Consider the following 14,037-nt stretch of genomic DNA (forward strand, 5'->3'; position numbering starts at 1 on the left):
TCGTGGGTGATCATCAAGGGTAAGTCGTGGGTGACCATCAAGGGTAAACCGGGGGAGGCATCGCAGATATCTAGTTTATTTTGTTTCTGTAAAAGGGAGAAATAGTGAAAATAATCCAAGTGGTGATGAATATGAATTTGAAAGGATAAAATTAAATCAAAAGAAAACAGTGTAATGTTGATAAAACTTAAGAATGATGAAAACGTAAACGGATAACGAGTTTTATGTAAAGTACCGCACAAAGAGAAGGACAGAAAAGCAAATTAATGAATAAAAATACCAATAGTGGAAAAATAGAAGCCAATGGGGGAAAACCAAACCTGTTAAAACAGAAGGAGAAATGGTTGCAATTCAGGCACCTGCTCATTGCGTTTACAGGAAAAGAGGAAGAGTAACGTTTTCTGAAGGATATAAGAAGATGTCCGTTACAAAAAGTGGTTTCTACCAACCTCCTTGAGGACAATCCAGATGATAGAGAATGCAACGATCTTGATGATGTGCAGTTCCAGGATGCGCCAACACAGCACTTGAATACGATGAAGAGTGTCAAAGAACTTGAGGAGAAGGACTGTCAGCCGGTCAATAACCAATGTCCACTTGTTCTTCTCTTCTAGAACTGGACAAAAGACAATCCAACATGATTATTATGTTACTGAACATCAGAGAGAGGAGTTATATAATTTTATAAGATTGTGTTATAGCATTAAAAGAGTTATATTGACTTCCGCTTCATTGATTGACTTCCGCTTCCGGTCCGGTCTGGAGAGGACGCTGGCGTTACTTGTTCGCCGCTTCTCCGACTGGGCCATTGGACATAGTTTGCTTTTCTGGTGGTCGTGGCGGATTTTTGACCGTTGGGTCATTCCCTCTGCTCGGTCCCGGCTCTGCTCCTGGCTTCGCCTGCCCGGCTCCTCCACTGTTTCCTCAGGCCCGCTCCCGTTGTTTGTGGCCGTTGTTTGCGGCGGTGGCTGTTTGCCGCTGTGGTCTTGATTAGCGGCTGCGGTCGTTTGCCGCTGCGTTTGCCGCTTTGCCTCCTCGACCTTGGCCTCGTACTCGTCCCTTCGCTCCTGCCTGGCATGGCTCTGAGGTACTCCGCCGCAAGGCTTCTTCTGCTCAACACTTACTCCACCCCATCATACATCTCTGCAATCAAATACCACGGACTCCTGCGACGACCCAGATACATTCATAGAGGCTCCGGTCGTAAGTTTGTTTACTTACAAACAGGTCACTCCATTCCCATACTCTGGTCGGCTCAGCGCACTCCCACTCATCGTCCCAGTGCACCTGGTCACAGCAATGCACACGATCGCACCTCCTGTCTGCAAACCCTGGCTAAATCACCTGAGTTCATCCCCACCGTACAAAACAACATCAAGCTCACCCTGTTCAATACCCGGTCTCTCAACAACAAAAGCCTCATCCTGAACGACTACATTCTGGATAATAAACTGGACTTTCTCTATCTCACTGAAACCTGGCAACAACCTCTGGACTACTTCTCACTCAACCTCACTACACCCAATGGATATTCTTACATCAATAAACCACGCTCGGAGGGCCGAGGTGGTGGAATTGCCGTAATTCACCGACAAGACATCAAGACCAGCCTCATCTCCATCTCATCTGCTCCATCATTTGAACACCTGGCTTTTAAACTCTCTGGTCACACGCAGTCAGTCATGGCTGTCGTCTACCGCCCTCCCAAACCACACCCATCATTCCTGTCTGACTTCTCCTACTTTCTGACCCAGCTCTGTTCCCTCTCCCCTCAATCCTCCTCCTCGGTGATTTCAATATCCACATGGACTCCACTGACTCCACAATAACCACTGACTTCACTGATTTACTCATCTGCTTTAACCTCACTCAACATGTCAACTTTCCTACCCATAATCGTGGTCACATTCTGGACCTTGTCTGCTCTACTGGATTAATTTTTCACCATCTCTCTGGCTCCGACCTCACCCTCTCTGACCACTTAGCCATCACTATGACCATCAACATCCCCACCCCAGCACCAAGGCATTATCGCACTATCAACTTCCGTAAGCTAAACGCTCTTTCACCTACCTCATTCTCATCCACCCTCTCTGAAAAAATGTCCACTTCTCCCTTCGTTGACCTCCACACCCCTTCTGACCTCACTGACTACTACAACCACACTCTCTCCTCCTGCCTTGACCACCTTGCACCTATGAAAACCAAAACAGTTTCTTTCACCCATTCTGCTCCCTGGTTTACCCCTGAACTCCGCCTGATGAAAACTCGTACTCGCCAACTTGAAAGACTCCGCAATAAAACAGGTCTCACAATTCACTCCCAAGCCTACAAGGACCACCTACAACACTACAAAGATGCCCTCTCCCGCGCCCGCTCCGCCTACAACTCTCAAATTATCCACTCTGGCTCCGGAAACCCAAAAGCACTCTTCTCTACAATAAACAAACTCCTCAGCCCCCTGAAAACCACCACCCAGTCATTCACAGTAGACAACTGCATCTCCTTCCTTTCATTCTTCCAATGCAAAATTGACAACATCTACAACAGCTTAACCACCACTGCACCCGCTCCCCCTCAAACCACCTGCCCCCCGCTTATCCTGCCAACCCCTGTCTCAATTCTCCCCAGTCTCCCCTACTGACCTCTCTGAACTCCTCATAGGAATGAAAACTGCCACCTGCAGCTGCACTCTTGACCCCATCCCCTCCAGCTTTGTCAAGGCCTCCCTTCCTGCTCTCTCTCCACTTATCACTGCAACAATAAACTCCTCCCTGTCTACAGGCATCGTCCCACCATCCCTCAAAATTGCTGCTGTTACCCCCATTCTGAAAAAACCTGGACTCAACCCTGACACCCTAAATAACTTCAGACCCATCTCCAACCTACCCTTTCTGTCAAAAGTTTTGGAACGCACTGTAGCCACTCAACTCAAACATCACCTCTCTGCCAATAACCTGTATGAAACATTCCAATCCAGAATCCGCTCCAACCACAGTACTGAAACTGCTCTCCTCAAAATCACCAACGACCTTCTCCTCTCCTCTGATGCTGGCAACCTCAACATTCTCATCCTCCTCGACCTCAGTGCCACCTTTGACACCATCAATCACACCATCCTCCTCACCCGACTTGAAACCACCTTTAACATTACCGGCACTGCCCTCTCTTGGATCAAATCATACCTCTCTGACAGACGCCAGTTCATCTCCATCAATAACTGCAAATCCCCCACTGCTCCCCTCCCCCAAGGTGTCCCCCAAGGTTCAGTTCTTGGCCCCCTCGTCTTCGTCCTGTACCTGTCCCCCCTTGGTCACTTAATCCACCGTCATGGTCTCCAATTCCACTGCTTCGCTGATGACATCCAGCTTTTCATCTCCACCAAGTCCATCTCCACCGCCACCCACTCTATCCTGACAAACTGCATCACTGAAATAAAATCCTGGCTTCAAATCAACTTCCTCAAACTTAACTATGATAAATCTGAAATAATCATCATTGGCCCAAAAACGCTCACCAAATCCACCCATAACTTTGCCCTCAACATCGAGACGGTTTCCCAGTATCCACCTCCCCTCACATCCGGAATCTTGGCATCATCTTTGACCAAACCCTCTCCTTCGACAAAAACACGAAACACATCATAAAGACAGCCTTCTTTCACCTGAAAAACATCGCCCGTCTCCGTCCATCCCTCTCCTCCACGGCTGCAGAAACCCTCATGCACGCCTTCATCACCTCCCTTCTGGACTACTGCAACAGCCTCCTCTATGGTTCACCCTCAATAATCACCAATAACTCCAATACATTCAGAACTCCGCTGCCCGTCTACTCACCCATTCCCGGACCCGTGACCACATCACCCCCATCCTTTACAAGCTTCACTGGCTCCCCATCCCCCAGAGAATCCAGTACAAAATCCTCCTCTTGACCTACAAAGCCCTCCATAACCTGGCCCCATCCTACCTGGCTGACCTCCTCTCCAGACACACTCCCACCCGCAACCTCCGCTCTGCTGGTACCAACCTCCTGACCCCCCCCCCCCCCCCATCCAGACCAAATTCAGATCCTGGGGGGACAGGGCCTTCTCCATCGCTGCTCCCACCCTCTGGAACTCACTACCTCACACCATCAGAGACTCCTCCTCACTCACCACATTCAAAACATCACTCAAGACGCACCTGTTCAACACTGCATTCAACATTTAACCCACAGCATTTAACCCCTGACTATCTCTTCTCCTTCTCCTTCCTTTTGCTTTGATTATTTACCGATTGATTTTGTCTTTTTGCACTTGTTTTTTGTACTCTGTCAAAGCGTCTTCGGGCTTCTTGAAAAGCGCTATATAAAATAAATGTATTATTATTATTATTATTGTTGCGGATCTCCCGAAGCCCATTCCCGTTACAAAGGGGGGGGGGTTAAACCCCTTTTTCCCCCTTGGGCCTTCGGGTCCGCGAGGCCGAATCGCCACTTCCGGGCAAACGTGAAAAAGGGTAATCGGGACAAATTTGCACATACCTTTAACCCACGCTGCCACGGAAGCGGGGATCGAGCCTCGCACAAGTCACGCTTAATCGAGTACGCCCGAGCGGTATGCGTATCACGTGACTCGTGCTATTACTTTTATGGAACCCGATTCGAGCGGTTCTATTCGTACTATGCAAAGCCAATTGATGGAAGGGACAGGACAGTCAAATCAGAGGAAGAACACGATTTATTTACAATGTACAATGATTCAGAATGTAGGAGGAAAGTAGACACAGAGCAGAAGCTTAATCAATCTTACTTATCCCCAGACACGGGCCCACTCATGCACACGGGGAGAAGAAGATAAGAATGTTCGCGCACCAAGCGCGCTTCGCCATCGGTCGCTCCGGGACAGCTCGCCGGGCGTAGCCCTCGGATGTTCACGGCATTGATAGAAGGGACAGGATTTTCTTCCATTGATTTTCTTTCTTCCATTGATGGAAGGGAAGGGACAGGATGCGAGGCAGGCAGGAGGAAATCGCGCGTCTGTGGCCCGGCGCGGGTCGTCCTCTCGAGCGCGCGATTAATACAGCGCAGAGCGCAGGGCACGGGGAAAGTTCGTGTACAATAGGCAATTCAATTTGCTCGTTCTGCAGCTCCACTCGCGTTCTCAAGCTCAACCCAACTCACTCTCACGGGGAACTGTAACTCGTCTCACAGGGAACTGTAACTCGGCACTTGAACTCACCCAACTCAACTGCCAACTCAACTTGCACACGACTCTGACCGACCTCAACTGCCGTCTCAACTCAACTCTTCTGAGGTGTGGGGGGGTTCGGAGCAAGGTTTTATCGCCCCGCCCCAGAGTTTCACTCGAATGTTCCAAACCCCGCCTCTGGTCGTCGTGGTTAGCCACACCCTTCGAACCCTGATTGGCGGCTCGTGCTTACCGGCCACTCCTCCTGCAGTGCCTCCCTTCGGCCTCGGTAGACTTGTTCAGGCCTGCCACGTGGCATGCTATCGCCAAAAGAACACCTAAGCTCACTGGCCTACTCAATGCAAAACTAAACACAGAAAGGACTGCGCTTACATTCACTTAGAAATAACTGAACTATCGCGAGGCTTCATGTTGTGGTGCGTCTACCTACGAGGGGGAATTAACCTTTATTCCAAAACCACAACAATATTATATAATGAGAAGCGTGGTGCCCATACGTGCGTTTGTCTGTCTCACGTTCTCGATGGCTGCTTCACACGCTACTTTTGAAAAGCTCTGCTCGCAGGCAAAGCTCAACATTGAACCACAAGATATGTGACACCAAATGAGACACATTTTAAACGTGTAGAATACAACATGGAATCACAGTTTGTTTAATAACAGTGAATCAACATACTACCTGGTCTGACAGGATGGCCGCGTGGTACGCACAATCGCCTCGAAGCTGTCCAGTCTGGGTATATATATGTTTAAAATTCCTGCCCTGACTAACTGTTGGGAAGGCAATGGCAAACCACCTAGTTTCACTCTTGCCCATTAGCTTTCAAGCAGAGCACTCAATGAATCTCCTCAAGCTCTTCCTATTTTTTCATTCACAATCTTACTATAATTCACCAAACGTCTGTCCGTCTGTCTGTCCGTCAGTCCGTTCGAAGGTACCGCAAAAACGGCTGAATCGATCGCAACGATATTTTGGGTGGGTAATCCTGGGATCTCCTGGAGTAAAATAGGCTATATTGTTTTTCCAATTTCAGCTTTGGCCTCCAGCATTTTCAGGTTTGGATTCCCGCATAACGTTATTGTCCCGGGTGCCGCACAAACGGCTACACCGATCGCTGCATGGCTGCACCAATCGGACTCGGTGACCTTGGGTTGAATCCCTGCTTGAGAGAATGCCAACCCCCTCCCCGCCATCACGGCCGTCTCTCCAACTCACAATCCCACGAGATATGCGGAAAGGACGACCCAAAACCAATTATCTTCTTTTTGATTCATATATAAACCTCATTAAAAGTAAATAATGACCTCGGCCAAAGTTCACATGACGTGGGCTTGATTTCTACATGAGAGACTTCCACATAGCTATTTGGGCGATGTATAAGCTAACAGATCGCTGTCTCCATCGATCTTGCCGAGGCCGTAACACCTATCGGCTCAAAATCCTTTTAACTGTTGACTTGGTAGTTTTTACAATGAAGGAAACATTAACAATGTTGTTAAAAGTTTATTTTGTGATTAATTTGTGATTGGAGTTATGTTGTTTGGAATGAAAAAAAGAGATATCGAGTTCAAGTAAATGACGACATCCCGTCATGGTTTTACTTTCTGAACGTGAACTTGGCGGATCGCCATATGCAGATTCGCCACGGACCCACGATCGATGTTTCTATACGTGAACGCACCCGTTTGTTTGCGAATGAGTACGTTTTTCATGGACGTCCCTCACGAACTTGCTGTCCATGTCTGATGTGCGACTGAAGGTGCTACAGGAATGTGGAATTCATTGGTTTCATGCTTTAGCATTCGCCGTATCTGCATTGCCTGTGTGGTTCTGGCCTCCCACCCGTGCATAGCACAGGTATCTCACTAGTTGTTATAATTTCTAATTATCTACTCTCCTGATGGTGTACACATCCAGCTTGAATGGTGTGCACATGCAGCTTGAATGGTGTGCACATGCAGCTTGAATGGTGTGCACATCCAGCTTGAATGGTATGCACATGCAGCTTGAATGGTGTGCCTCCATCTCTGTCTTTCACTCTCCTTCTTCCACCTTTCTGAAATTGCTTCATTCTGTCACTACCTGTGTGTGTGTTTCTTCTACTCGCTCTGTTCACCTCGAATCAGGCACTCACCAGTGTAAACCTTTACCAGCACATTACACTTCATTTTGCCACAGTTTCTGTGATATGTTTCAAGGTTATAAATCAATCCTGTCTGATTGTATGGCTTGTTTGACTCTTTCAAAGAACTAAAACTAAAATTAATCATTACATAATATAATCTCCCTTTTGGCACAGAGAAAGACAGTTTGATTCGAAAATGGACACATCACGCTTCACACACAATGGAAACAAGTTCGGTGCGCCGGGCTCGATGGAAACAAAATGGCTTCTAATTGCAAGTTGTCGGGACTCTATATATAGGGACTGTAGTTTTTCCATCTCTATACATCCTGTCAATCCTATTCCTCCTCACCCCATGGTTTATCCAAGTCTCACGATATTTTGTCCTCTAACTCCATGGTTAGTGTCTTCCCCCCATTCTCAATACTCTTCCTTTTTTCCTGTGAGGTCCAGGTCCATTCAGTGTTGTCACTCTCCCATGAGCCTCGACTCCATATACAAAAAGCTGTCGGAGGTTGGCAACCACTGTCCAGGCTCGATGAGCCCAATGGTCTCCTTCTGTGTTGAAGTTCCTTGGAAAACAAGTCAACTATTATATACAGTATTGCAAACCGTGGTGTCTGCCCATGTGTTCATCTGTCTCCTGTTTATGGCGACCGCTTCCCACACTGCGTTTGAAAAGCTCAACATTCACTTTTGAATGTCACTCAAAGAGCAGCCGCCTCCGCCAAAGGCACAGGGAGAGCAATATAAAACGCGACCATCCACTATCAAAGCCAGGACCAGAAGACCCAGATGGCGCAACAGCTTCTCTTTTTCCTTCAGCTCTCGAATCTTCCATGCTGACGTCACACTCTCTCCAATCACCGAGCTCTACTCAATCATCCCATCGTGCCTCCACCAATCACGAAGGTCGGGGCGTGGCCTCCTCGTTACAAGCCATCGGGGTGCGGAGTCCAATCTCTTCAGGGAATGTTCAGATGACGTCGGCGGTCGTGAGGTTGGATTTACATGACAATCGGCAAATGTGCTGGGTGTTGGTTAGCCCTGGCGGCGTGGTGAGCAAATGAGTCCATTTGTTATAGTTGTTGTTTGGCGGGATTTTTAATTGTAATAAAGACGGAGGGAAGATCACAGGGGCAAATTACACACTGGGGAATTATCCTTAAGCCCTAACTAATTAGGACCCCTCGTATGGAGAGAAAAATAGACGATCTTACCCGGATAGACGGCCTACTTATGGACATCGAGATGGGTTCTTCGCGGCATACGGAGCATTATAATCTACACGATTCTATCTCGACTACGGTATTCCTTCATTTTCCCCCACAAACGTAACAATGAATCCACCTCTGCTAAATGATAGGGTTGTTGGAAAGTAAAAGATCCCATAATGTTCCTTCAGGAAGAGTGGGTACGCTATCGCCGGCACCATAAATAGGGGCCCCAGGGCAGTAAAAGGGCAGAAGGGGAGGAATGGGGTGAATTTTTTGGAGGGCAACAAAACAAACATTTCCTTCACTTTATTAATTTAAGGTGCAAGATAAACATCTGGAGATTAACAGCAAGTTGCAAATCGAAGAAGAAATGGAGGCCTCAATTTAAACTAAGATGCACCATACAAATTAAACATAGACCATGATGCTCGTGATCAAAACAGAAGTGATCCATACATGCACATTACCGGGTCCCAAAAAGTGATCATGTCCGCGTGCGGTAAGATTATTGCAGTGAAAATTTGACCAAATACAGGACAAATTGCCATCGGGGAATCCTTTTGAGGGAATTTCATGGTCTGCCTCATAAAGGTCCCTGAAGATTTGCAATGACAACATTATCGGTAGTCAAACGATATGACGAATTTTAGAAACCGCTTAACCGATGTTAAATTATCGGTAGTCAACCGCTTAACTGATGAAACCGATGTTAAAAACCTCTTTGGTTAGCAATGTATTCATTTTTTTAGTTTTTATTTATTTATTTATTTTACTGCGTGCTGTTTCTTAGCACGAGCAGCACACAGTATTTACACCTTTTCAAGCATTCAACTCTAACCCCGCCCCTTCGAGCAAAAGGCAGGAAGGACAATTGCCCATCCCGCTTCCCCTCCAACCCCCTCTCCTCCCTCCTTCCTCCTCCCTCCCCGTCCCTCTCCTGGTCCGGGCTCTCGGTAATGAACATATCATGAAATCCTGCTCTAACCTACAGGGGGGCACTGCATCTCAGCAAAAGATGCAACCCAGCAATGTCCTATATATGAAAGAAGAAGACACAGTCGAGTTTTGTTCTGCTCCTGTAGGATCAGTTAGACTAATCAGACAACAAATTCAGTCACTTCAGCCTCAACAGTGAAATTTTTTCCATCCAATATCCTTGATGGAAACCTGGATCTATACGTGAATAAAAGGTCCAGTTCCTGAGATAGTCCGCAAAGCAAGGCCTGCTTGCAGCTCCATATTACCCTCTTGTGCCGAGTCCTCCATCTCTTCATGCTTTTCAGAACATGGATTGCTTGCACCCACCGATCCACCTTCGTAAGAGGCTGCGCTGATATCTGGAAGACTGTTGCCTTGTGAGGCCAACCTGTGAAGGTGTAACGTGAGATTAATGTCATTGGCATCAACTGAGAGTTTGGATGTTAAAAAGCTTCAATTCTTGAGCTCAAATCGTCAAAAGATGATTTCGCTTTGTGGGTCAACAACGCCTGGACACCAGATCAGTGAGGACATAATCTAGTAAATTCGAATAAATCCCAAAATTTACTCAGGTTGCTTAACCCATTAACAGGCTATGAGCCAAGGGGGTTGGTCGGTACCATACAGATGGAGTAAGGCTCATTGTGATTTTTAGCAAGATATATGTCCCTAGATATGAAAAAAAAGTGACAGCAGTGTATAACTCTCGGCCATCTCTGTGTTATCACCCGAAATATTATTATACGCCCGCTTCGCTTCGCCAAAAAATGTGATATTTGCTAAAATTGGAATAAATATGTTTTTAAGGACCACAGAGTGCCAATAATTTGCATACTGGATGACAACTAATATAGTAATAGAAATATAGAACATTTGTGGGGGTTATTTATCAAAATATTGATATAATGACAAAAAATATGTTAAATTTAGTGAAAAAGTGGTCGAAATCGCTTCGAGTTCAGAATTCACATTGTACATTTTTGTCAATATTTTAAAAATGAAAACTCCCAGAGTAACATTTGACCCCTCAAAATCTTCGCAAGGAACCACTGCATTGGAATATATCATTACTTTGTAATATGGTGGTTGTTTGGGGCACATATTTTGGCAAAGTTCAAAATATGTTCAACCATACCCCCTAATTTTGATATTTTGGAACGAATCATAGCTTTTGAACATTTTAGGTTTATTCTACTACTTTTGGTATCTCAGTGTAATTTTTGGTATTAGCTAGTATCCTAAAGTAGGTTTGTAACATCAGCTACATTATATTCCACAATGCATGCAAACTTGCTCCACACTCTAGGTTTATCATGATCTCTCGAACAAATACGATCTCGATCTCGATCTCGGCACTCTGTGGTCCTTAAAAACATATTTATTCCAATTTTAGCAAATATCACATTTTTTGGCGAAGCGAAGCGGGCGTATAATAATATTTCGGGTGATAACACAGAGATGGCCGAGAGTTATACACTGCTATCACTTTTTTTTCATATCTAGGGACATTTATCTTGCTAAAAATCACAATGAGCCTTACTCCATCTGTGTGGTACCGACCGGTCAATTTGGGGGGTCTGGCTCATAGTCTATAACAATGTTCAGTCCAAAATGATGTTAAAATAGCCTCATGACTGACAATCGAGATGGGATGGCGATGTGCGACGTGCATTAACCAAATGGTAGGGATGAGCATGAAAAGATCCTTGCGTCTTGCAAGACTTTTCATGCCATGTTTGACACTTACTTAGGGTGCAGTGTTTGAAAATTTTGTTTCACACTGATTGCACACAGTCACACAACAGACAAAACAGGACAAAATAGTGAGAAATCCAACATTAGAGAGGAAACTGCAAACATAATACTAAAATCATTTGGTTTACCTTGACCTTTAAACCCAGGACCAGGGTAAACGTATCTATGAAACAGTGAAATATAACTGATCAAAATATGTCATTTAACAGGTGAAGGGCAGTATGCAATTTTTACAGGTTCTCTCATTAAATACATGATAGATAATGTGAAATGGGAGTAGTTTACACATTCGTGTTATAAAATATGTGACAGAAGAGAGTTGTTTACACACTTGTGTTGTGAAATGTGAGAGAGGAGAGTAGTTTACACATTCGTGTTATAAAACATGACAGGAGAGTAGTTTACACATTCGTGTTATAAAATATGTGACAGGAGAGAGTTGTTTACACACTTGTGTTGTGAAATGTGAGAGAGGAGAGTAGTTTACACATTCGTGTTATACAATGTGAGAGAAGAGAGTAGTTCACACACTCGTGTTGTGAAATGTGAGAGAGGAGAGTAGTTTACACATTCGTGTTATAAAATATGTGACAGGAGAGAGTTGTTTACACACTTGTGTTGTGAAATGTGTGAGGAGAGTAGTTTACACATTCGTGTTATACAATGTGAGAGAAGAGAGTAGTTTACACACTCGTGTTGTGAAATGTGAGAGAGGAGAGTAGTTTACACATTCGTGTTATAAAATATGTGACAGGAGAGAGTTGTTTACACACTTGTGTTGTGAAATGTGAGAGAGGAGAGTAGTTTACACATTCGTGTTATACAATGTGAGAGAAGAGAGTAGTTTACACACTCGTGTTGTGAAATGTGAGAGAGGAGAGTAGTTTACACATTCGTGTTATACAATGTGAGAGAAGAGAGTAGTTTACACACTCGTGTTGTGAAATGTGAGAGAGGAGAGTAGTTTACACATTCGTGTTATAAAATATGTGACAGGAGAGAGTTGTTTACACACTTGTGTTGTGAAATGTGAGAGAGGAGAATAGTTTACACATTTGTGTTATAAAATATGAGAGGACAGTAGTTTACACATTTTTGTTATGAAATATGAGAGAGGAGAGTAGCTTACACATTTGTGTTATAAATATGAGAGGAGTAGCTTACACATTTTTGTTATGAAATATGAGAGAGGAGAGTAGCTTACACATTTGTGTTATAAATATGAGAGGAGTAGCTTACACATTTGTGTTATAAAATATGAGAGAGGAGAGTAGCTTACACATTTTTGTTATGAAATATGAGAGAGGAGAGCAGCTTACACATTTTTGTTATGAAATATGAGAGAGGTGCTGTGTAAACACATTCCTGTATTCTCTGTTGGCACACACTGCTGTGTGGTTGTTGTGGGTGCAAGTGTTGATCTATGATGGTTGTATGTGGTGCTACATGTAATTCTGTAGTGACATTCAGTGTAGTGTGGTACATGGATGGATTCAGTGTAGTGTGGTACATGGATGGATTCAGTGTCGTGTGGTACATGAATGGATTCAGTGTAGTGTGGTACATGGATGGATTCAGTGTAGTGTGGTACATGGATGGATTCAGTGTAGTGTGGTACATGAATGGATTCAGTGTAGTGTGGTACATGGATGGATTCAGTGTAGCGTGGTACATGGATGGATTCAGTGTAGCGTGGTACATGGATGGATTCAGTGTAGTGTGGTACATGAATGGATTCAGTGTAGTGTGGTACATGGATGGATTCAGTGTAGTGTGGTACATGGATGGATTCAGTGTAGTGTGGTACATGGATGGATTCAGTGTAGTGTGGTACATGGATGGATTCAGTGTAGTGTGGTACATGGATGGATTCAGTGTAGTGTGGTACATGGATGGATTCAGTGTAGCGTGGTACATGGATGGATTCAGTGTAGTGTGGTACATGGATGGATTCAGTGTAGTGTGGTACATGGATGGATTCAGTGTAGTGTGGTACATGGATGGATTCAGTGTAGTGTGGTACATGGATGGATTCAGTGTAGTGTGGTACATGGATGGATTCAGTGTAGTGTGGTACATGGATGGATTAAGTGTAGTGTGGTACATGAATGGATTCAGTGGTGTGGTACATGGATGGATTCAGTGTAGTGTGGTACATGGATGGATTCAGTGTAGTGTGGTACATCAAGTTACCCACCGATTCGCTATGAGATATACTCTGCTGCTCACTTTGTGAAAGCTGAAAGCATGTAGAAACAAAAAGAAGAGAACAAGGACAAATACATCAACAGAGACACAAAGGACAATGTTAGTAAAGGCATGAAGACAAGTTATAAGAAGCACAAGCAGCAAATATTGAGTGACATTAACCAAGCAGTTCAGTGTCCACGGCATGATGTCGACATTTTTGTGCTGTTCATAAGGTCTTCTGGTTGTTCGGTGTTTGTTGTTGGGTCCTGGTTGTTTTCTGTGTAGTGTTGAGTGACGGATATGGGGTTTGCAGGTGTTTGTTGTTGGGTGAAGGTTGTTGAGTGCTGGATTAAGTTCTGATTGCCGGTTGTTGGTTGTTAATTGATGGATATTTATTGAGGGTTATTGTTGGTTGTTCATTATTTGTTGTTCGGTGTTGGTTGTTCAGTATTTGTTGTTCGGTGTTGGTTGTTCAGTATTTGTTGTTCGGTGTTGGTTGTTCAGTATTTGTTGTTCGGTGTTGGTTGTTCAGTATTTGTTGTTCGGTGTTGGTTGTTCAGTATTTGTTGTTCGGTGTTAGTTG

At 44.8% G+C, this 14,037-nt stretch overlaps 1 protein-coding gene across 1 annotated transcript in view; it reads right to left on the reverse strand.

Moving 5' to 3' along the window:
- The window catches only part of PIEZO2 (piezo type mechanosensitive ion channel component 2), a 474,200-nt gene that overhangs the window by 211,641 nt on the left and 248,522 nt on the right, over nucleotides 1–14,037 (reverse strand). The window contains 2 exon segments of the mRNA XM_078785142.1: nucleotides 450–616; nucleotides 9,776–9,897. Of these exon segments, the coding sequence (XP_078641268.1) occupies nucleotides 450–616; nucleotides 9,776–9,897 (289 nt within the window).

The sequence above is a fragment of the Myxine glutinosa genome, chromosome 9 (genome assembly GCF_964187855.1).
Source record: "Myxine glutinosa chromosome 9, kmMyxGlut1.1, whole genome shotgun sequence".
Lineage (NCBI taxonomy): Eukaryota > Metazoa > Chordata > Myxini > Myxiniformes > Myxinidae > Myxine > Myxine glutinosa.